Genomic DNA, 22,044 nt, shown 5'->3' on the forward strand with positions numbered 1-22,044 from the left:
CAGCCATGCTTGCCAAAGAAGGCCACGTATCTGGACTGGTTTTGAAATGAAAGGGGCACAACTCATCTGAGGCAATAGGTGGCTCACTGTTTTGATGGAAGGCGACACAGAACACTCTGGGTTTTCTAAATGAGAATACGTGGAAACTGGACACAGACTGACTGACTAATGCAGCCACCTCCTGAGTACAGGGATGGTATGCTACTCTTCATCTCAGAATGCTGAGCAAGTGATTTAGACGATGCTGATGAGCTTGAATTTTGTGAGGCTATGCAGGTAAAGGACATGTATCTTTTAATGAGGATCTTACTGGTGACTGAAGTAAAGAACATAATTTCCACCATCTCCTATGCTATTCAGTCTGCACTGGATGTGGTGAGGAGTGGGTGGGATGGTCTTTTCCAACTATCAGGAAAAGCAAACTAGCCTAGTATCTGGTCAGGAGTTTTGCATCCCAGCAGCAACCCTCACCAGCTGAGTAAAGAATGTTTATTGGGGACCATCTCATTGAAACTGGGTTTCCATTGGGACCAAGAGAAGTAATGAAGTAGTTGGAAAAACTGCAGAAGTCAACAAAATTGTGCACCCTCATGGACTGAAACAAAACCTTTGCTGCTTATATATAGTTGTTTTGTCCCAAGTACTAAATGTGTAATCCACCCTTATGGACTTGTGGGTGGAGTTGACAAATTTAACAGCTGCTGTCATAAGAGCTTTGTGATAATGGCAACTAAACTGCAGACCAATTATGACAGGAGGGGGAGAGATTGGGACTACTCTGTTCCTCCAAACATCATTGCTGAAACAGACCCATTACTGTCCACAGCAATGAAATGATGCCAACTGTGTTGATCTGTCCCAAACTGAGAACAGCTGGTGTGAGTCTTTGGAAGCCGAATCCATTAATTACTTGCATGCACTGTTGCCTAAATGAATTTCTTCGCTTTTTTTGTTTAAATCTCTATTAAATTGCAGTGAATTGAATTGCTGTGTTGAGGTCCTTTATTGATTGGTGCAAGCCACTCTTGATGGTCACTTCATTTTATTAGACACTTGATTTTCCTAAGACACATTTTGGTGCTGATGGTCAGCCCTGGGGACCGAAACCCGCTCTACAGAATTGTGTGGATGGTGGTTGCAGCCATTCTGTAGAATTACCTCCTGACTCCAGCAGAAATACTACAGAAAGAGTATAGTCACTTGCTGTTGCTCATCTACGGCACTACTCCTGCTCTCCATCTTCTGTTGAGTGGGGACCATGGTGCAGCTGTAGCCTGGTGACCAATAGCAATACAGATTCTTCCCTAAAGAGGAAGAATGGTCCAGTGGTTGGAACACTAGCTGGGGACTTGAGAGACCCAAATTCAGTTCCCTACTCTGCCATAAACTGCCTGTGTGACCAGAGGCAAGATACTTAGTCCCTCTGAGCTGCCGTTTCCCATCTCTGAAATGGGAATAGTAATACCTCCCTGCCTGATGAGATGTTGAGGATAAATATGTTAATGATTGTGAGAGGTTCAGATTCTGCAGTAATGGAGGACAAATAAGTACCTTAACTAGACAGGTAGATTCTGACTGAATTTAATGGTGGGGTGGGGCTTGGCAAGCTGCACAGAGTAGTTAACACTCTATACCAATGTCCTGAGATTTGTGGAGTTGGGCTTGTGCTCCCCATTGATCTTGGGCCATCATCTGTGGTGATGTGGTTACAAAACCAAGCCGCTAACCTGTCTGTCTCAAAGGAATGATGCATCTGAAATATTTTGAAATATTTTTTCTTTTCCTTCTTGTGGCTATTTATATCTAAGGGGAGGGAGGGTATGTTTTGACCTACAGTTTATAAAGCATTTTTGGTTCTCAAGGTTATATTAAAAACCTTTTGATCAGCACTGCCTTAATCTGGAGTTTAAAAAAAAAAAAAGTGACTTAGAGAAGAAAGGCTCTGTATCCCATAATTAGTCTCCAGAGAGATCCAGTGTTTCCCTTGTTTTTCCAACAGTTGTAAACTATTTGGTGTGACAAACTTTTAGGCACCCTTTTTGGAAAATTTTGGCCAATATCCACAACCAAAGGTGATGCTTTTACCCTGTCCTGAATTTTTTTTCTAGATCAGTGTTACACACACTGCAGGGGTTGGAATGTAATATTTCCACATTTTTTCTTTTTCTTTGTAACAGGTAGATTTAAGACATATGACATTCAAGCTAAGTTAGAATTGGTAGGTGTGCTGTCTCACTGCTATCACTACCCAGTAATGAGAGAAGTGATCTTCAGCTACTGTCTAGTCAGGTGGGCATGTGGCTTAAAAGGGATGAATGTGGGTTTTAAGAGAGCCCAGTTTTTAATGAGGCATGTTTCTAATAGCAATCCATGTTAATGCTATGGGAACTGCTGAAAATGTCTATTCAGCAGCTCAGGTGTGCCCCTTCTTCCCTCCTACCCTTGTCCTCATGGTGCTTATTTAAAAAGGGGAAGTTAGGTAATAGTGTGAGTTGAAATGCATGCAAAATTCAGATTGTAGCACAAACCAGCAAAAATGGCAAAAGTCAGAGAGACATTGTCACGCTATAAAATATTTAAATTACCCCACACATTTTCTTATGTCACATTAACACCTTACATAATTAAAATGGAAATAATTTTTAAAATGTAGTTTTCACTACCTTACACTGTCTGTGTTTTTTTTAATTCAAATGGAAACTTTATTAATTCCCAAGTGGCATCTGCAAGCCAAACACTACAGAATTGTGCTAGGGCATAAGAACCTGACATTGAAACTAACTAGTTTATTTTAAATCATCCAACATGTGAAAAACAAGCAAACTACCTACTCATGGAAACATCCTTGTTGGCTGTAACATTCATAGTTCTTTTGAACAACCTGCGTTTGGGGCCAAATTTGACTTTGTTAAAGTTCAATCTTTAACTTGCATTATTTCACCTCAGCCTCTTCTCCATCTCCCAAAATTGTACATGGTCAATGGAATTCAAATACTATATGTTCCCTTTTTAATATTAAAAAGAACTTGCTTTGTGCTAGCTTCATTCCTGTCTTTGACTACTTCTGTGTTTTGGTTTCCTTTTTTTTTCAGATGTAAAAAATGTAGTGCAGGCTAAAAGCATTTTGATGGTCTTCCTAGTTTCAACCTATTGCTGGCAGAGTAGTGATCCAAAGCAGTCTGCCTAACGCACAGTTTCACTATGCAGTATAGTGTTTCAAAAATTATTGTAAGGTAACTGATTTTCTCCCAGTTGTACAACCCTTTAAAGAGTGGTAACCTCCGCAACGTAGTCTTGCACGTACCGTAACTATATTGTCCCAAGGGGATCAGTTTAGCTAAGATTACACTAACCTGTCTAAAGCTGAATTGATCTGCAGAGAGGCTGCTTCTGCTTGTAGCACCACAATCACTTTCGTGACACTAAAATGAATGGGCGGAATTCATCAATACCTGTTTTGGGGATCGTTATAGGAGATGCTGCTAATCTTAGGGAGAAACTGGAGTAGGGATAGTCTGATTTGTTCAGTTGTGTGTTTTTTATTATTATTATTTTTTTATTTGTCTGTGAAAGTCTTTTGGGCATTTTCATTCTGTGGACGATTTCTCAAGATAGGACTCATACCATTGGCAGCTCTCCTCCCAATCTCTCACCTGCTGCGCAACTGTAGTGTTATGAAGTTATATGAAAAAGTAGTGCTAGGGCAGGGTAAAGGAGTGAAGATGAAAATAAACGTGGTTTGATTAAATGGATACAGCTGCTTGGTTAGTTCCCCTCCCGTATTGTAAATTGTGCTATTTGTTTTCTCTCCCTGGATGTAGGACTTATATTTATTAGTTCCAAACCTTCCCCCATTGCCCGCAACCCCTAAAGACTCTGATTTCTCCTAGTGCTTTACTTTGGTTCTGTGTGTATGCACTACCGTGTCTATTTTGAGATTTTCTCCAAATTTGATTCAGCTGAATTTACACCAAAAATACACCCAGTAAAAGGACATGAAGGCGCTGTGCTTAGTTGGTCAAAAAGCTTCTGGAAGTCACAAGTTCCCCACTGGGCTGCAATTAACAGGAAGAAAAATTGCTTGAAGACTGAAGGATACTTTACCGTTGTTAGATAAGATGTGTAGACCACCAATGAACCATGCCCTACAATTAGAGACTCTCTGTAGAGCAGTTCCCAATTTTGAGCCCTATGTTTACTTGCTACACTTAGTGTCTAAAAGCTGTCCTTTTTGTACATGGGCTGTTTATATGTGTGTGTGTGTATCGAGGGGCTTTCAGCACAGATGTGGCTTAAAATGTTTTCTTCAAAAAATACACTCTCAGTAGCACAGTGCCTGTTTTTTGTGTGCTTATGGTATCTAATATCTTCTTGAACCTGGTTACGCTGCAGTTTACATTACTTTTTACACAGATGTTTCATTTACTCTTTTATGGCAGTTGTTAAAACAAATTAAAACATTGTTAAAGGTCGGTTGAATGTTAGCTTTTTCACTTTGTTCTTTTTTCCCCCTCTTGAATTTTACAACTTCACCTGGGTTCAGGGTTCTCCATTAATTCCTAAGGTAGACCATTTTCCTGGATTCCCTCTACTTTAGATGCTTTGAAGTTTTGTGGGGGAAGCGCAGAACCCTGAGCTTAGGTGGTGGCAGGTAAGTGAAGGAAAAAACTGTGTTTTTTAAATGAAAGCTAATTCCTTTCAAGACAAGTTGGAGTGCACATGTTTGTAGTGATTTGGATCTTAAATTGCTTTATGTTTGAATTACCATTGTTCACGTTTAAATTCTAGCCCTATTAGAAAAGTAGGGAGTTAAAGAAACACCTTGATTTCTGAAACTGTCATTCAGCCGCAGCATCAATCCTTTCAGTTTAGTCAATGTAATACTTGAAGGAATTGCCTTGTTCAGTAGTAATTCCTTCAACTTTAATTGGCTGGTGTGCCTAGGCTTATTAGGTCTAAGACAGTCATTAATACTTGAAAGTGCTTGATACTTAAAGCCTGAATGAAAAGCTTGGCTTTTCCAAGTGTGTGCTGGTTGTATACCTCTACTATAACCGCTGTTGTGCTAAGCTAAATATATACAAATGGTGGTTGAATAGACTTCGTTATGCAGAATTCTAGTGCTACTATTGAATGATCTGACTTCATAATTATCATCCCCGCTTTGACTGTGTAATGCTCCTTCCTTTTTCAGGGTGGATTGCAAGAAGTCGCAGAGCAGTTGGAGCTGGAAAGGATAGGACCACAGCATCAGGCAGGATCTGATTCTTTACTCACGGGAATGGCCTTTTTCAAAATGAGAGAAGTAGGTGTCCATATTGCTTTCTGTTGTAGTTTATGTGGATGAAAGTAATCTGCTTTAGTAGTCAATATTGACTACTGTTCACACTTATGAGATGTCCTAGAACCATTGACCCACCAAACCAGTGGCAGTATAACACATTTTCAGAAGAAGAAAGAGAAATGCATGAGAGGGCATCAATTCTGTGACAAAGGGCAGAGTCTATGATGGGCATTCCCATGCAAAGTACAATCTACCACCAACAAATCCTTTCCTTTCCTTGTTTTGGTTTGTGTGTGCACTTAGTGAGGGGATGTCTCTACACGGTTCTCTTTCTCCTCCTTCCTCCCCTTGCTGGTGCTGTTCCTTCCTGTAGTCTGTGGGCCTTCATCTTCCACGGCAGGGAGCCCTAGCTACCTGAACCTATCGTCCACTCCCTGGGTCTTCTGAGAGATTGAAGTAGGTGGCTCAGGCCACTCTGTCGGTGCTTCTGTTCACCACCACCTCCTCCAGCTGACAAGTCATACATTCTTCTTTCCACAAGTCATACCTTCTTCTGTCCCTATGGGTGCTTCACATCAGGATGTGCAGTCACCTTTTCATCAGCATTTTCTGCACATCCATGCCTACGTCCTAGATATCCTTGTGTCTGGTATGAGGGTATATGGGAGGACCAGACCTGTCACCTCTCCAGGTCCTTCTCAACTGCCTGTGCCTTGACAGAGCATCATGTCTGTTAGACACACAGCTTACTGTCTCTCTCGCTTAATCTTTCTTTCTTCTTTCTGGTATTGTCTTTTATTTAGAAGTTTGTGCTCTTCCTCCCCCACCCCACCTTCTTTGTTTGCCCAATCTGGGCCTTGTCTTTTCTCAGGACTTGAACCATAGTCTCGAGTATGGATTATGCCTGAGAGCCAGGGCTTCAAACCCTGCCAGACTTGGCATAAATATTTCCCCCTCAGTGACAGACATTCAGGCTGCCTCCACTGCCTGGGACAGATATATGTCCCCTCCAAATGAAAGAGCTGCTCTGGATTTAAAAGCAGATCTAAGAAATTGAGGGACAACTTCAAGTCCTCATAAGAGAAGGTCAGACAATTGCCAAGCTCTCTCTACAGGCCTCTCTCAATGTCGCCAATACAGCTGCATGTTCGATGGCTACAGCAGTAGTCATGTGCCAAGCTTCTTGGCTGCGCTCCTTCGTATGGCAGCTAGGGATCAACTTAGGGTAAAGGCACAAATATTTCTAGCCTTGTTAAGATGTGAGGAGTGTCCACGCTAGCTTTTACAAATGTGTGGCATACCTCGAGTTACTGGCAATCCGTTAACTTAGTGTACCAGTTTACTGAAGATGACTCTTGTAAGTCTCTTGCACATCCCTAGGACTGCTCTGTGGCTGGGGGGAGAAATTGGTTGCTGTTAATGTAATTTTATTACATTAATGTATTTATTTTTCACACAAGAGCATGTGTTAAAACATTGGCACAAGAAACTTCTCTTTTACCAGTGTGTCTGTATTCTGGCCACATGCTACAGACTTGTGGTTCTCATTTAATATGCAAAAAGCGTTCAGACAGTGGCAACCCTCATCTTTAACATCTTAATCCAAGTTAAGTTGGAGCATTGAATGCTGGGATGTGTAGCTTCTGAAGTCCATGTTGCCATATGAAGGAGGAGGCAGCTGCATGCCTCTGGCAAATATTGTTTCATTCTAACCCTTACTGTACATCACACAGTCTCCATGTGGTTAGGCTTGCATTAGTGTGATTGGCAGGGCACAGGCTAGAGCTGCAGGGCTGGACTGATCTTTTTCTGGTAAGATCCAAGCATGAGGCACTGGTACTGTGCAAGTTTCATAGAATCATAGAATATCAGGGTTGGAAGGGACCTCAGGAGGTCATCTAGTCCAACCCCTGCTCAAAGCGGGACCAATCCCCAATTTTTGCCCCAGATCTCTAAATGGCCCCCTCAAGGATTGAACTCACAACCCTGGGTTTAACAGGCCAATGCTCAAACCACTGAGCTATCCCTCTCCCCACAGTACTCCAACTCCTCCTTTGAGCTCAAGCTTTACATGGGATCTAAAACAATGAAGGGGGATAGAGGGGAAAAGTGAATAACATCCATATCTTTCTCAGTTCACAGAGTGTGATTCTACATTTAAATGTGATTTGAGAGAAAAGGTCCAAACCCATGAAAATTCCCCTAATAATAAAGTGCAGCCAACTTGCATTCTTCAGTTACTACCACTGTACCTTGTTACATTTTCACTAACTACTAGAGCTTAGCTGGGAGCAATAAGAATCTGAGTTTTCTAATTAAAATGAGGCGTGATCTCACTGTTTTTATAAAACAAGCAAAGATTTTTAATTCTATTGTTCAGACCTTCATAGGAGCTTTGAAAATTTTTCTCCTCTATTGACTCTTGCACTGTTTTATTTGGGAAATGGTGAATTTTATGTTTGTATTTTGAATGAATCATATCAACAAGGCTTTTTGCTTTGCTAACTTGTGTTTTTGTCCTAAAACACACGTAATCTTTCACCAGTATTATTTTAGCTCTGGAAAAGGTTGTGTATTGATTGTTGATGTAGAACCAGCAGGGGGAGCACAACTTTCTGGTCTGGCTTTTAAGTGCCACAAAGGAGGTCACTGATCTCTCTCCTTTTCTCTCCCAGTCTAAAAGAGACTTTGCTTCTTGATGCTGCACCCCGGGGGAATTTTTTTAGAAAAGCTAGTGGTGGGCTTTTTAAAGACTTTTTAAATTTAAAAAAAAAAAAAAAAAAAAAACACCCCAAAAAGTAAAAGTGCCCTTAGGCAATTCCTGGAATTCACTATCCTACATGCAGGAAATGCTGCTCTAGGCAAATCCAAGTTTTTTGGGAGAAGAGAGGGTGGATGACTTTAAATAATGTCTTGACTTTCTGCCTGCACTCATCCTGTCTCCCTTAATTTGTTGTGTGAGCTCTCTTCTCTTCATATTTACTCTATGCCCTTTCTCTACTTCTTCATCTTTTAGCTCTTCTGTAATTTTGTAAAGTGCTGCATCCGTGCATTATTTATTCAGTTTTTATTTTAGCTTTGCCAGTTTCTCGTTACAGGGAGAGGATTTGTTTAAAGGTGACATACATGTATTTGCATCTTCCTGCATTCCCAAAACTTCATCATGGATGCTGTAGCCATGTTCAAGCAATAGGAAATTAATGCCCCTGAATGTAGACCGGGATTTAAAGTAGATAATGGTGGATAAAATCTTTAGGAAAAACTGGTTTAGTTAGATTTACACCCCATTTAAACATTCAGTATATCTTGAAAACCACACTGAGTAGTGTGTGGTGCTTAATTAGGAAGGGTGAAGGAGAAGGCCCACCAAACTCACTTACAAAGAGAGATTGTTCTGTTGCATTTGTAAGACACAAGGCTCTAATTCTTGGGTTAAAATAGACTCCTGAGACTTCTAGAGTTGTCACCATTTACCACTGATCAAAATAAGGGAAGATGCATTGAAGGGCTAATATTTTTTCTCTCATGGCCAAGAACACTTCAGTGCCAAGAGTCACTTAGTTATTTTGGTTTAGTTTCACTTACATGTGGAGTATGAAAATTCAGACTTTTACAAAAGCCTGACAGTATTTGATCTCATTAAGACTCTTATTTTTCAGTATTGATTTTGTCTTTTTTAACTCCTTTTTAGATGTTCTTTGAAGATCACATTGATGATGCCAAATATTGTGGTCACTTGTATGGCCTCGGTTCTGGTTCTTCCTATGTACAAAATGGCACAGGGAATGCATATGAAGAAGAAGCCAACAAACAGTCATGACATGAAATGGGAGGTCATCTTTTCTGAGCTCTGTGTGCTTGTATATAGGTTTTATCTCTGGTTGAATCCCTTGGACAATTAGGCTCCCCCCACACTTCTCAGCACACTTTATTTTCTGCCTTTCTATGTACTAAATCTGACTGTTCCTATCACAGATCTGATCTTGATATGTTGAATTTTCTGAGTTAAATTTGGCCTTTGTACCTACCCAATCTGTAAAGAAGCATGTCTAGGATCAGCGTGGCAGAGAGAAGGGGAAAGCTAAATCATAATGAATATTCTGGTAAACTTACCTAGTTGGTCTTAGTTTTGTTTTTTTCCCCTACCCCCAAATTAACTAGCACTGATTTGTAACTAACTTCCCTGTTTCATGTCTGTCCCTTCCAGTATGCTGGTGTTTTAGCTATTCAAGATTGCGGACCATCAAATTTGCACTTTAGAGAGTGACTCTGACTCAGATCCTCTGTTTTATCTGAAGTTTTGGGGGGTTTTGCCCTGAGCTAGAAAAATAAGTCTGCCAACTTTAGCAACTTCACACTGTATTCCTTGGTTTTTGAGCCTGCAGAACGTAACACATTCACTGCATAACAACGTTTGTTTGTTCAAGCAAAACAAACTACTGAAATCTTAGTAACTGCTGTTATCTTACTGGTGTTCAGTCTTCCAAGCACATCCTTCCTGCGCATATCAGCTTCTAATTGGCCTGCTGCTTTAAAGCCACTCTGTGATGGAAGAAAATGTTTGAAAACCAGCTTTACACCCTTCAGGAAAAATTGAGAGACTTACTTTTGTATTTTTGCCATTGAGCTGAAAATCTGAGGATATTGGAACTGCAGTGGTTCTATTATGGCACACTTCCCTGGATTCAGTTCCTAGCTTTTATTCCAGTAATGTATTACCTAAATATTTTTTATTTTTTAAAGTCATATTTATTATGTACTTGATTTGATGATTTTTGCAAGTGAGTTTAGTTAAGGATAAAACCCAAAGACCTGAAGTAAACTTTATATTGAATGATTAAATTAGAAGGAAGATAAATTGTGCTTTTGTAGTTGCTACAAAGACAGATGGTACAGATATATTTGTTGTAAAACAACAAAATATAAATTACTTATAGCTAATAAAGTTACCTGAGGAGTGTAATGCTAGTTTTATTTTTTGAGTGTATCTTAGCAATATATTTTATATATATTGTTTTAAAGGACTGTAATGTACTTTAACCATGCATAGCAGAGCAATTGTGCAGGAAGACTTTTTTGGGATTGAATAGCTAAATACTAGCCTGAAATGATGGAATGCACGCCTCAGTGTGAGTGCGTTATCTTCACTGAAATCAATATTTGCAAATCTCCAAATGTTCGCCAAATTGATCTGTTTACCTTGTACTTTAACACATTCTTTTTTCATTAAGTTACAATAATATAACTGGGTGGTCCTTTTTAAAACAAGAACAAATTATTTGCATAACAGAGGGTATTATTTGTTTTTAAAGCTTTTGTAAATAAAGGCTTCAGAAATGTTTTCTTACATATCTACAGACTGGTAGTTTTGTTCTGAAACCTTTACTGGAATGTATATTGTACCCCATTCAGTCCCTGTATACTTCCTATTCCACCATGCATACTAATTCGTCTTTCTGGTGTCTGAAAGAGCTTTTAACAGCTCCCAAGTGGTGCCAGCACCAGCTTATTTCTGCCAGTTGAGAGCATAGCAGGAGTCTGTTTCTGTGTCCAAATTATTTCACTGCTGTTAGCCTAATTTATGAGTGTGTGGGTACAGCTACCCAATTAAGTTTCTCTCTTCAGGTATCTAGAGACTCATTCTAAGAAGTTGTGCTGGATCACTCTTTATTTTGACCTCTGAGTCAGATGGGCATAGATAAGGACACTGTTGGCATTTAACAAATAAACATAGGTATGTATCTTTAGGCCCAATCCTGCTTTCATTTGAATATCCAAATCACCTGATGACTTCAGTGGGAGTTCAGAGTATACTAGGAATGCAGGATTGGGCCCTTTGAAGGTCTGATGTACTTTTGTCAGACAGAAGCTGTTAAGATTTAAAACACTATGATGGGATTATATGTGGTTATGCTTTGAGGGAAAACTAGTTTTTATATGATTTTTTTTATATTCGGTTAACTTTTGTTTTGAAGGATCTTCTCAGCTGTGGATAAAAGGGACTTTTCTAAGTTTTTGAAATATTCCTTGGTTGTTTGTGGTGGTAGACATTTCTGCTCTCTCCCTCTCCTTCACAATGGGAAGGGTCAGTTTTTTTAATTTAAAATTGGACTAACTTGTTTCAAAGGTGGACATGATGTCTTTGTGGAGATAAATCCATACACATATTTTAAATTGAACTGCTCCAGAAATGTAGACACGTGCCTCCTTATTCTAAGGCCAAGAATTCTCCTCATGCCCCTGCTACCTCCCAACCTCCTCGAAATCTGTTACTAGATAGCCTTGTTTGTTGTTCACATTTCCTTTGACGTAAGCCTATTTATTTGTTGCGCCTAATGTTCCTTTTCTTGTCACTTGCATTTTGGCTTCCTTGGTTAGCTGTGTCTAACTCTTTGGGCACTGGTTTATGTGTTAGAGCTAAGTCGGTGCTGGGTGGCATGATGGCTAAAGAGATAAGCTCCATCAGATATTCAAGAAATTCAGCAAATGATTGAGAACTTAGTGTTTTTCTTTGAGTGATTGTCCACACGGATTCAATATGTGAGTGAGAGGATTCTTTTAGCAGCAGATTCTGTTGGGGCCAAGCCTGTGCCCTAGGTGTTTGTGCATCTCCTATCTATGGCAGAGCAGGCTCAACGGTTTCTCTTTACCACCTGTGACAGCAAGATGGAAGCCCTGCAGTTGTCCACTTTCTTTGCACATTGTGATTGTTTTAATTCTTTTTTTATTACCATTGTCAAAATACTTATTATTCAATTACCCTAAATGACTCCCCTTACAGGAGTACTAGCATTATGGCAGAAGCCAAGTTAACTGGGACTTAAGGCCTGTCCCTCATGTGACACTGCAGTGCTTATTGATGATGGGTATTCCTGCTCCCTGCTTTGTCTTGGAGAAGGACATGTCCCAGAGTGATGTTCCATCTGTTTGCTCTTTCTCCAAGTGAACTCAGAGTGAGGGCAGCCCCTTTGAAGCTGTTTCTACGAGACCAAATGGATGCAAGCCATCTCATGCCTAGAGGAGAGCTGCAGCCAGGCCTCTACTGTCCAGTTAGACTCTCTGTAAGTGTATTGGTGAGCAGTGATTCCACCCTGAGCTCTTGGGCCACATCTACTCAGAGGCCCCACTCATCTGCCACTACATCGGCATCAAAGTCTGACAGGCAGAAAGGAGCACTGTTCCAAAGATAAGCCCAGACACAGGCTGCCGTCCCTGGCACCTGGCAGAGTGAGACAGAAGGGTCAGCAAGGCCATGACTCATCCTGGGTTCATCCATCTGAAGACCCTGAGAAGGTCCATTGCATTGTCCTGGTACAGACTCCCAGTGGACAGCACTGCTCTCTGTAGCAACCCTTCAGCATTTACCCCGACACTGATTTTCTTGGTACTCAAGCCTCAGCACCAAGTGCCTCTGTGATAGTAGCCCCAGTACCATACACATTGGTACCCACTACCTGGGAACCAATTACATCTGCATCTAAACCATACACAGTGTTCAGTGATTTTAGCTGTGGGCACAGTGTCAGAGTTGTCTCCTCCAAAAAATTAAGGAAGGTGATAGCTAAACCCCCAGCCTTGGAGTCACTGGTATGCTGGGGTAGAGAAGTATTCCCAGTACCAACCTCCTCCGTAGAGACAGAGTACACCTGACAGAAGTGCCTCTCCCTTAATGGAGGTCTAGTCCTTTTCGTCGTCCTCCTCCTCTGCTGAGCATAGCAGAGAATCATCTACCACTTGCCCACCATCCCCTCCCTTGATAGCCATCTGGGAGTCAGGAAGGAGTCTGTGAGAGGTAATAGAAGTCTAGGCTTCATGGGGATCATAATATCTGTACTGTTCTCGGTTTCTTCCACCTCAATATTCCTATCCATACCAGTTTGGGTTTACTGGTGTGCAGCCGTACTCCAGGAGACTTGCTTCATCCCCTGTCTGCAGGGCAGGATTGCCCTTCCTGAAAGGTAAATCAAGCCAATTACTTAAGGGAGGAAGAGAGTTGAAGAACATCATCAGCTACCAGAGGAAGTGAAGCTGATCTCTGCTATAATCTCATCCTCTTCTGATGAGAGAGTGTCCACCTAAATTGGTCTCAGCTGAGTTTAATGAATTCCAGAACCTGATGAAGTGCATGGCAGAAACTTTGGCTATACCCCTGGAAGTAGTCAAACAGCTCTTGTTGGTGTTCTCGAACATTTAATATTCTTTTACAACAGGGAAACAAATCTAGTCTGTTCATAAAGGTCTACTGGAGCTTGCAAGAACTGTCTGGCATACACCTGCATCTATCCCAGCCAAGTCAAAGGAGCTGACGGGATGTACCAGGGCCCTCCTAAAAGTTTTGAGTATTTCTATTCACATCCAACACCAGGTTCTCTCATAGTGGTAACAGTTCAGGAGAAATCAAAACAGCAAAATCCTCGTATGTCCATACTTAGAGAAGAGAACCCAAACAAATTGTCCCTGTTCAGTGACCAGGGGTATTTGTTGGCTAGTCTCCCGATGAGGCTAACAACGTGGCCCTTCTCTCAAAATAGAACTACCTATAAAATGAGAAGCTTGTCCTAATTTTAAAAACTCTGTAAAGAACACCAGGATGATATGAAGCCTATTGTGGTGGAGGGACAACTGACTGCCCATAGATCATTACAGGCTGTGCTAGATGTTTGACAGTATGGCACATGCAGTGACCATTGCAGTAGCCATGAGGGGTTATCATGGCTTCAGTCCTTGGCCATTTCCAGGGAGGTATAGGCAACAGTGAGGACCTTCCATTTGAGGGTAACAAACTGTTCGACAATGGAACAAATGAGGCCTTCCGCTCCTCAAAAAAATTCACCGGCAACTGGGCTCTTTGGACCTCTGTTCCAACCTCTAGAAGAAAGCAGTCATGCCAACAACTGCCCTGCCAACAGTGCCCCGCTGTAGGAACATCTCTCTACCAATACAGAGTCCTGCCCTTTGATCTTTCTACAGTATCAAGGGTATTCAAGAATGGAGCAATAGTGGCAGCTCATCTACGGAGAATCCAGGTCTGTCCTTACCTCAGTAACTCGCTGACTTGTGGAAGATCACCGCAGCAGGTGACCGACTCTAGTCAAGTAATTCTAAATATTTCTGCTTTACTAGGTCTCAAAATCAACAGACAGAAATCCACATTGTAGAGTTCATAGGAGCACTGTTAGACTTGAAGGTCAGTGAGAACTCACTTTCCATGAGAGATTCCAAACTAACCAGGTCTTATCAATGAACTAAAAGCTCATCCAAAGATACCAATTAAAACATATCTTAGCCTTCTAAGACACGTGGCCTCATGCATTTATGTTACACAGTATGCCAGACTTCACCTATCCTGCATGAAAGGGTGGTTGAAATCTGTGTATCTATCCAGCATTCACCACATGAACATGATGGTCACAGTCCCACAAGAAGGCATTTCCTCATTAAACTTGTGGAAAGATCCTCTTCACGCATTCAGTGAAGTACCCTTCTCTACAGCTTTGTTTGCCAAATTTCTGATGACATCTGACTCCACTCAGGGATGGGGGCACCTTTAAATTCAGGGCATGTGGTTCCATCATTAAGCTTGCCTCCACATAAACATTCTAGAGCTCAGACTTATCCTGGCATGCAAAGTATTCTTGACTCCTCTTCGGGGATCCACAGTAAAAATGTGGATAGTCAATGTCACAGCGATAGATCGTCAACAGGCAAGTGTGGATGATCTTGCTCCCCCATCTGTCAGGAAATCACATGTCTATGGGATTGGTTCTTCCAAACCAAATCACACTGGTGGGTCTTCACTTTCCTGGCCTTCAGGACATCTTGGCAGATCAACTGAGCAAGCAATTCTCTGACAACCACAAGCGGTCTCTCAAAGACTCAGTCCTACAGAACATCTTTCAGAAGTTGGCATTCCCAGAAATAGACCTGATTACCACAGATCGGAACAAGTGTCAGATATTCTGCCCCAGAGGGGTCACAGCCCAGTCCTGGTATTGAGATTTGATTAACATTTCAGCAACCCCCTCCCCCATCTGCTCTGTCCAAAACAGTCTCTCGGAATAGTCCAGACCAATGTTAGTTGGATGAGGTTCAGAACAGTTTGCTCCAAGGCAGGAAACCTTCAACCAGACTGACTCTTATAAAGCTAAATAGGAAAGGGTTTCTATTTGGGCATCTCGGCACCAGCTTTCTCCCTTGACATCACCAATTTTCAGTAATACTGGACTGTTTGCTAGTCCTGAAACAATTTGGATTTTCCATCAGCTCCATAGGGATCGATCTAGCAGCAATAGCTGCACCCTCCTATCTAGAAAAGTGGGTCTCAACCAGGGGTATGCATGCCCCTGGGGGTACATAGAGGTCTTCCAAGGGGTACATCAACTCATCTAGATATTTGTCTAGTTTTACAACCAGCTACATGAAAAGCACTTGCGAAGTCAGTACAAACTAAAATTTCATATGGACAATAACTTATTTATATTTCTGTATATACTATACACTGAAATGTAAGTACAATATGTATCTTCCAATTGATTTATAATTATATGGTAAAAATGAGAAAGTAAGCAATTTTTCAGTAATAGTGTGCTGTGACACTTTTTCGTATTTGTATGTCTGATTTTGTAAGCAAGTAGATTTTAAGTGAGGTGAAGCTTGGGGGTACGCAAGATAAATCAAACTCCTGAAAGGGGTACAGTAGTCCTGAAAGATCCACTGGTCTAGAGCATTACTGTATTTTCCCTACCCTACATATTAAGGTTCCTGAAAGGTCTCATATGTGGCTTTCCCCACAGCTGGGGAGCTCCCTCCTCTCTCTTGGGATCTTCATATTAGCAGGGTTGATGAGTTCTCCCTTTTGAGCCCTAAGCAACTTGTTCCCCATGCTACCTTTCTGGTGGCCATTACATCAACTGGAACGGTAAGGGAAATTCAGGTCAAGTCCTCCTTATACAGTGTTCATAAAGACAGATTTAATCTGTGATCTCACTCCACGCTTCTGCCCAAGGTTGTCTAAATTCCATATAAAACAATCCATTTACCTCTGGGTTTTGTTTCCTAAGCCTCTTCACACACTTGATGCCGTAAGGTAGTTTTACTGAGACAAACAATAAACAGGAATCCCTGAGGACGGCATATTTCTAAGATCCATGGTAATGTAGGGAGTGATCTCCAACCTTTTTATGACCAAGATCACTTTTTGAATTTAAGGGCAGGATCTACCCCGCCCCTTCTCCAAAGGCTCCCCCCTCCCCACTCGCTTTCCTCCACTCTCACTCACTTTCACAAGGCTGGGGTTTGGGAGGGGGTGCAGGCTCTGGGCTGGAGCCGAGGGGTTTACAGTGTGGGAGGGGGCTCTGGGCTGAGCCTGGGGCCAGGGGTTGGGGTATAGGAGGGGGTGTGGGCTCTGGGCTGGGGCAGAGTGTTGTGGTGTGGGGTGTTGGCTCTGGGAGGGGGATCAAGGTTGGGGTTGAGGTGCAGGAGTGGGTTTGGGGTGTTGGCTATAATGACCCAAGCCAGTGCAATAGCAGGTACACTTCAATTGTACACCCAGTGTATTATTTGAATGCAATCTTCCTAACTTTTTCACCATTTAACTAATTGTGTGCCCATTAAGCATACTTACACTGATGTTACTTACACTGATGTTTCATATAATGTGGGTCACCTTGAAAGCTGCCTTTGCTGCAGTGGGTGCATTTGTGAAGAAAAGTTATATGGGCAAGTTAGACTCAGTCATACGAAGTCAAATGGAAGAATAATTTTATGCTCACTTGGTACACTATATTAAATATAGTCTAACTGTGCATTTGACATCTAAAGAAGTTAAATCCTATTGATTGAAAATTCAATGTTCCGTTTTGTAACACTGTGTAGCGCTATAGTGTGTTAATGTATAGCCCTGTTTGTGCTGCCAATTGTTCGGGTATGGTATGGTAGAGAGGACTATTTTAAATGTAAGCCAGCATTGAACTTTCTCTTCACATTCAGAAGGAAACCACTATCCTCCTGTGCGTGTCTGACACGGCTCATAAAAAAGGAGAATGGAGTAAATTGGTAGGGTATATGGAGGTGCAACCACAAAAGTTCAGAAAGTAGATGGTTTTCCTCAACCATGCTGTATATTAATGTGCAGTTTAAAAAGAAAAAGCAAGGTTACCAAAAATATCCTGGCTCTGATCCAGACATCTTTCCTACCCGCTCAATAATAGCAAATGAAACAGAACTTCCAGCAGAATGTGTGCAGTACAAGCAAAAATGACCAAGTTGTTGTGAGGAGATTTAGAATCCTTTCATAAGTCTGCCAACAGATGGGTTTCTGGTGTGTTTTAGGACAAGAGGACTTCTCTCTTAAACTGGGCCTTTTTGTTAGCTTGCTGGTTGCTGTGAATGGATTGTAAAAGGATTACTCTGAGTGGCATTGATTATATTGAATTCTGTTATGCTTGGTCTTTTGCATGTGGTGGACTGAAAAATCACAAACTGCTTCAGTGCATGTTTCCACTTCCTATAGTGAAGTTCCTCTCCAGGGTACCCAGGCTTGAGAGTACTAATCCTTTTCATATACTCATAGGACTGAAAGGGACCTCGAGAGTTCACCTAGTCCAGTCCCCTGCACTCAAGGCAGCACTAAGTCTTATCTAGACCATCCCTGACAGCTGTTTGAACCTGTTCTTAAAACCTGTTTTTAAAAATCTCCAATGATGGAGATTCCACAACCTCCCTAGGCAATTTATTCCAGTGCTTAACCACCCTGACAGGAAGTTTTTCCTAACATCCAACCTAAACCTCCCTTGCTGCATTTTAAGCCCATTGCTTCTTGTCCTATCCTCAGAGGTTAAGGAGAACAATTTTTCTCCCTTCTTCTTGTAACAACCTTTTTATGTACTTGAAAACTGTTATGTCCCCTCTCAGTCTGCTCTTCTCTAGTCTAAAAAAACCCAAGTTTTTCAATCTTCCCTCAAAGGTCATGTCATGTTTTCATAGAATCACAGAATATCAGGGTTGGAAGGGACCCCAGAAGGTCATCTAGTCCAACCCCCTGCTCGAAGCAGGACCAATTCCCAGTTAAATCATCCCAGCCAGGGCTTTGTCAAGCCTGGCCTTAAAAACCTCTAAGGAAGGAGATTCTACCACCTCCCTAGGTAACGCATTCCAGTGTTTCACCACCCTCTTAGTGAAAAAGTTTTTCCTAATATCCAATCTAAACCTCCCCCACTGCAACTTGAGACCATTACTCCTCTTTCTGTCATCTGCTACCATTGAGAACAGTCTAGAGCCATCCTCTTTGGAACCCCCTTTCAGGTAGTTGAAAGCAGCTATCAAATCCCCCCTCATTCTTCTCTTCTGCAGGCTAAACAATCCCAGCTCCCTCAGCCTCTCGTCATAAGTCATGTGTTCCAGACCCCTAATCATTTTTGTTGCCCTTCGCTGGACTCTCTCCAATTTGTCCACATCCTTCTTGTAGTGTGGGGCCCAAAACTGGACACAGTACTCCAGATGAGGCCTCACCAATGTCGGATAGAGGGGAACGATCACGTCCCTCGATCTGCTCGCTATGCCCCTACTTATACAAGTTTTCTAGACCTTCAATCATTTTTGTTGCTCTTCCCTGGACTTTCTCCAATTTGTCCACATCTTTCCTTGAAATGTGACACCCAGAACTGGATGCAATACTCCAGTTGAGGCCTAATCAGTGTGGAGTAGAGCAGAAGAATTACTTCTCGTGTCTTGCTTACAACACTCCTGCTAATACATCCCAAAATGATGTTTGCTTTTTTTGCAACAGCGTTACACTGTTGACTCATATTTAGCTTGTGATCCACTATGACCCCGCAGTACTCCTTCCTAAACAGTCATTTCCCATTTTGTATGAGTGCAACTGATTGTTCCTTCCTAAGAAGAGTGCTTTGCATTTGTCCTTATTGAATTTCATCCTATTTACTTCAGACCTTTTCTTCAGTTTGTCCAGATCATTTTGAATTATAATCTTATTCTCCAAAGCACTTGCAATGCCTCCCAGATTGGTATCATCTGCAAATTTTATAAGTGTACTCTATGCCATTATCTAAATCATTGATGAAAATATCGAAAAGAACAGGACCCAGAACTGATCCCTGTGGGACCTCCCTCATTATGCCTTTCCAGTATGACTGTGAACCACTGATAACTACTCTCTGGGGACGGTTTTCCAAGCAGTTATGCACCCATCTTTTAGAATCTAGGTTGTATCTCCCTAGTTTGTTTATGAGAAGTTTCACGCGAGACAGTATCAAAAGCTTTACTAAAGTCAAGATATACCACGTCTACCGCTTCCACCCTAGCCACAAGGTCTGTTACCCTTTCAAAGAAAGCTATAAGGTTGGTTTGACCCAATTTGTTCTTGACAAATCCATGCTGACTGTTACTTATCACCTTATTATCTTCTAGATGTTTGCAAATTGTTTGCTTAATTATTTGCTCCATTATCTTTCCGGGTACAGAAATTAAGCTGATTGGTTTGTAATTCCCCGGGTTGTACTTATTTTCCTTTTTATGGATTGGCATAATATTTGCCCTTTTCCAGGCTTCTGGAATCTCTCCTGTCTTCCATGACTTTTCAAAGATAATCGCTAATGGCTCAGATATCTCCTCTCTCATCTCCTTGAGTATTCTAGGATGCATTTCATCAGGCCCTGGTGACTTGAAGGCCTCTAAATTGTCTAAGTAATTTTTTAACTGGTTCTTTCCCTATTTTAGCCTCTGATCCTACCTCATTTTCACTGACATTCTCTGTTAGACGTCCAATCACCGCCAATCTACTTAGTGAAAACCGAAACAAAGAAGTCATTAAGCACCTCTGCGATTTCCGCATTTTCTATTCTTGTTTTCCCTCCCACCCCTTGAATAACAGGCCTACCCTGGTCTTCGACTTGCTTCTAATGTATTTGTAGAATGTTTTCGTGTTACCCTTTATGTCTTTAGCTAGTTTGATCTCATTTTGTGCCTTGGCCTTTCTAATTCTGTCCCTGCATACTTGTGTTGTTTGTTTATATTCATCCTTTGTCATTTGACCTAGTTTCCATTTTTTGTAGGACTCTTTTTTGATTTTTAAATCATTGAAGATCTCCTGGTTAAGCCAGGGTGGTCTCTTGCCATACTTCCGATCTTTCCTACACAGTGGGATAGTTTGCTCTTGTGTCCTAAATAATGTCTCTCTGAAAAACTGCCAACTGTCTTCAATTGTTTTTCCCCTTAGAGTTGCTTCCCATGGGATCTTACCTGCCAACTCTCTGAGTTTGCTAAAGTCTGCCTTCTTGAAATCCATTGTCTTTATTTTGCTGTTCTCCCTCCTTCCGTTCCTTAGAATCATGAACTCTACCATTTCATGATCGCTTTCACCCAAGCTGCCTTCCACTTTCAAATTCTCAATCAGTTCCTCCTTATTTGTCAAAATGAAATCTAGAGCAGCCTCTCTCCTAGTAGCTTTCTCCACCTTCTGAAATAAATAATTGTCTCCAATACATTCCAAGAACTTGTTCGATAATCTGTGCTCTGCTGTGTTGTTTTCACAACAGATGTCTGCCCCCCCCCCCCAGTTCTGTCTTCTCTCCTTTATTTCTGCTATAATAGCCCATTTCCCCCCAAATTCTGACCCTTTTTCCTAGCTCTCCATGTTTTTGACTTACCTGTGGCTTTGGTCACCTGCCCCCTTTGAACCTAGTTTAAAGCCCTCCTCACTAGATGTATCCAAATATGCTCTTTCCCTTCCTCAATAGGTGGATCCATATCTGCTTAGCAGTCTTTCTTCCTGGAACAGCATCCAGTGATCAAAGAAGCCAAAGCCCTCCTGGTGACACCATCCAAGCAACCAGGCATTCATCTCCAGGATGCATCTGTCTCTGCCTGGACCCCTACCATTGGCTGGAAGAATCTAAGAGAACACCACCTGCACTCTCAACTCCTTCACCCTTACTTCCAGAGCCCTGTAGTCACTTCTGAACTGCTGAGGGTCATTCCTCACAGTATCATTAGTGCCCACATGGATGAGTAGCATGGGGTAGTAGTCAGATGATCCTCAACAGTTGCTCTGTAACATCTTGGATAGGGGCCCCTGGCAGGCAGCATATCTCCTGGGATGTCATGTCAGGGCGACAGATGGGTTCCTCCGTCCCCCTGAGAAGAGAGTCACCAACCACCGCTATCCTATGTTTCCTCCTGGGAATGGTGGCTGTGATCCTTCTAGCCTTGGGGTCTTCTCCTCCTCCACCTTTTGGCATGATTCCTCATCGTTTGTTACCAGGGAAGCATAACGGTTCTCCATTACCATGGTGGGTGGGTTGGGAGTACGGGGGGAGCTCTGCCTGCTGCCAGACTTAACCAGCAGTCAGTGTCCTCCCTGTGACAGAGCCATATCTTCCTCCTCCCCCAGCGGTGTAACAGCAGTCCTCTAGCTGGATAGCGTCCTCAGCCTTGGATGTCTCCATATGAATACTCTCAAGGAATTCCTTGTGGGCACGGATGCTCCTCAGCCTAGCCACCTCCCACCTGTAGCTCTCCCACCTGTTTCCAGAGAGATTCCACCAGCAGGCACCTTTCACACTGGATGGCTTTATGTGAGTAGGAAATGCAGGCCACAGTCTCTGCAAATCCACACCAGGATCTGGGTAGAGGCACCCATGGTTAGGTTCTCAGTCTGGATACAGGTGCAGGTGGAGGAGACAGGAGCAGTGTTGGCATTGGCAATTCGGCCCTTCCTAACCATAGCGATTCTATTACTTCTC

At 42.1% G+C, this 22,044-nt stretch overlaps 1 protein-coding gene across 2 annotated transcripts in view; it reads left to right on the plus strand.

Annotated features, from left to right (window-relative positions):
- CNOT7 (CCR4-NOT transcription complex subunit 7) overlaps nt 1-21,231 on the plus strand; it is a 42,240-nt gene extending 21,009 nt beyond the window's left edge. The window contains exons 6-7 of one of the 2 annotated variants that reach the window (XM_075127883.1): nt 5,195-5,305; nt 21,040-21,231. In XM_075127883.1, the coding sequence (XP_074983984.1) occupies nt 5,195-5,305; nt 21,040-21,090 (162 nt within the window). In that variant the 3' untranslated portion in view covers nt 21,091-21,231. Of the gene's footprint in view, nt 1-5,194; nt 5,306-8,975; nt 10,636-21,039 lie in introns of those variants that run through there. The other variant, XM_048848170.2, reaches the window with a different exon arrangement.
- The last annotated feature ends 813 nt before the right edge of the window (nt 21,232-22,044 follow it).

The sequence above is a fragment of the Caretta caretta genome, chromosome 4 (genome assembly GCF_965140235.1).
Source record: "Caretta caretta isolate rCarCar2 chromosome 4, rCarCar1.hap1, whole genome shotgun sequence".
In the NCBI taxonomy this organism is placed as follows: domain Eukaryota; kingdom Metazoa; phylum Chordata; order Testudines; family Cheloniidae; genus Caretta; species Caretta caretta.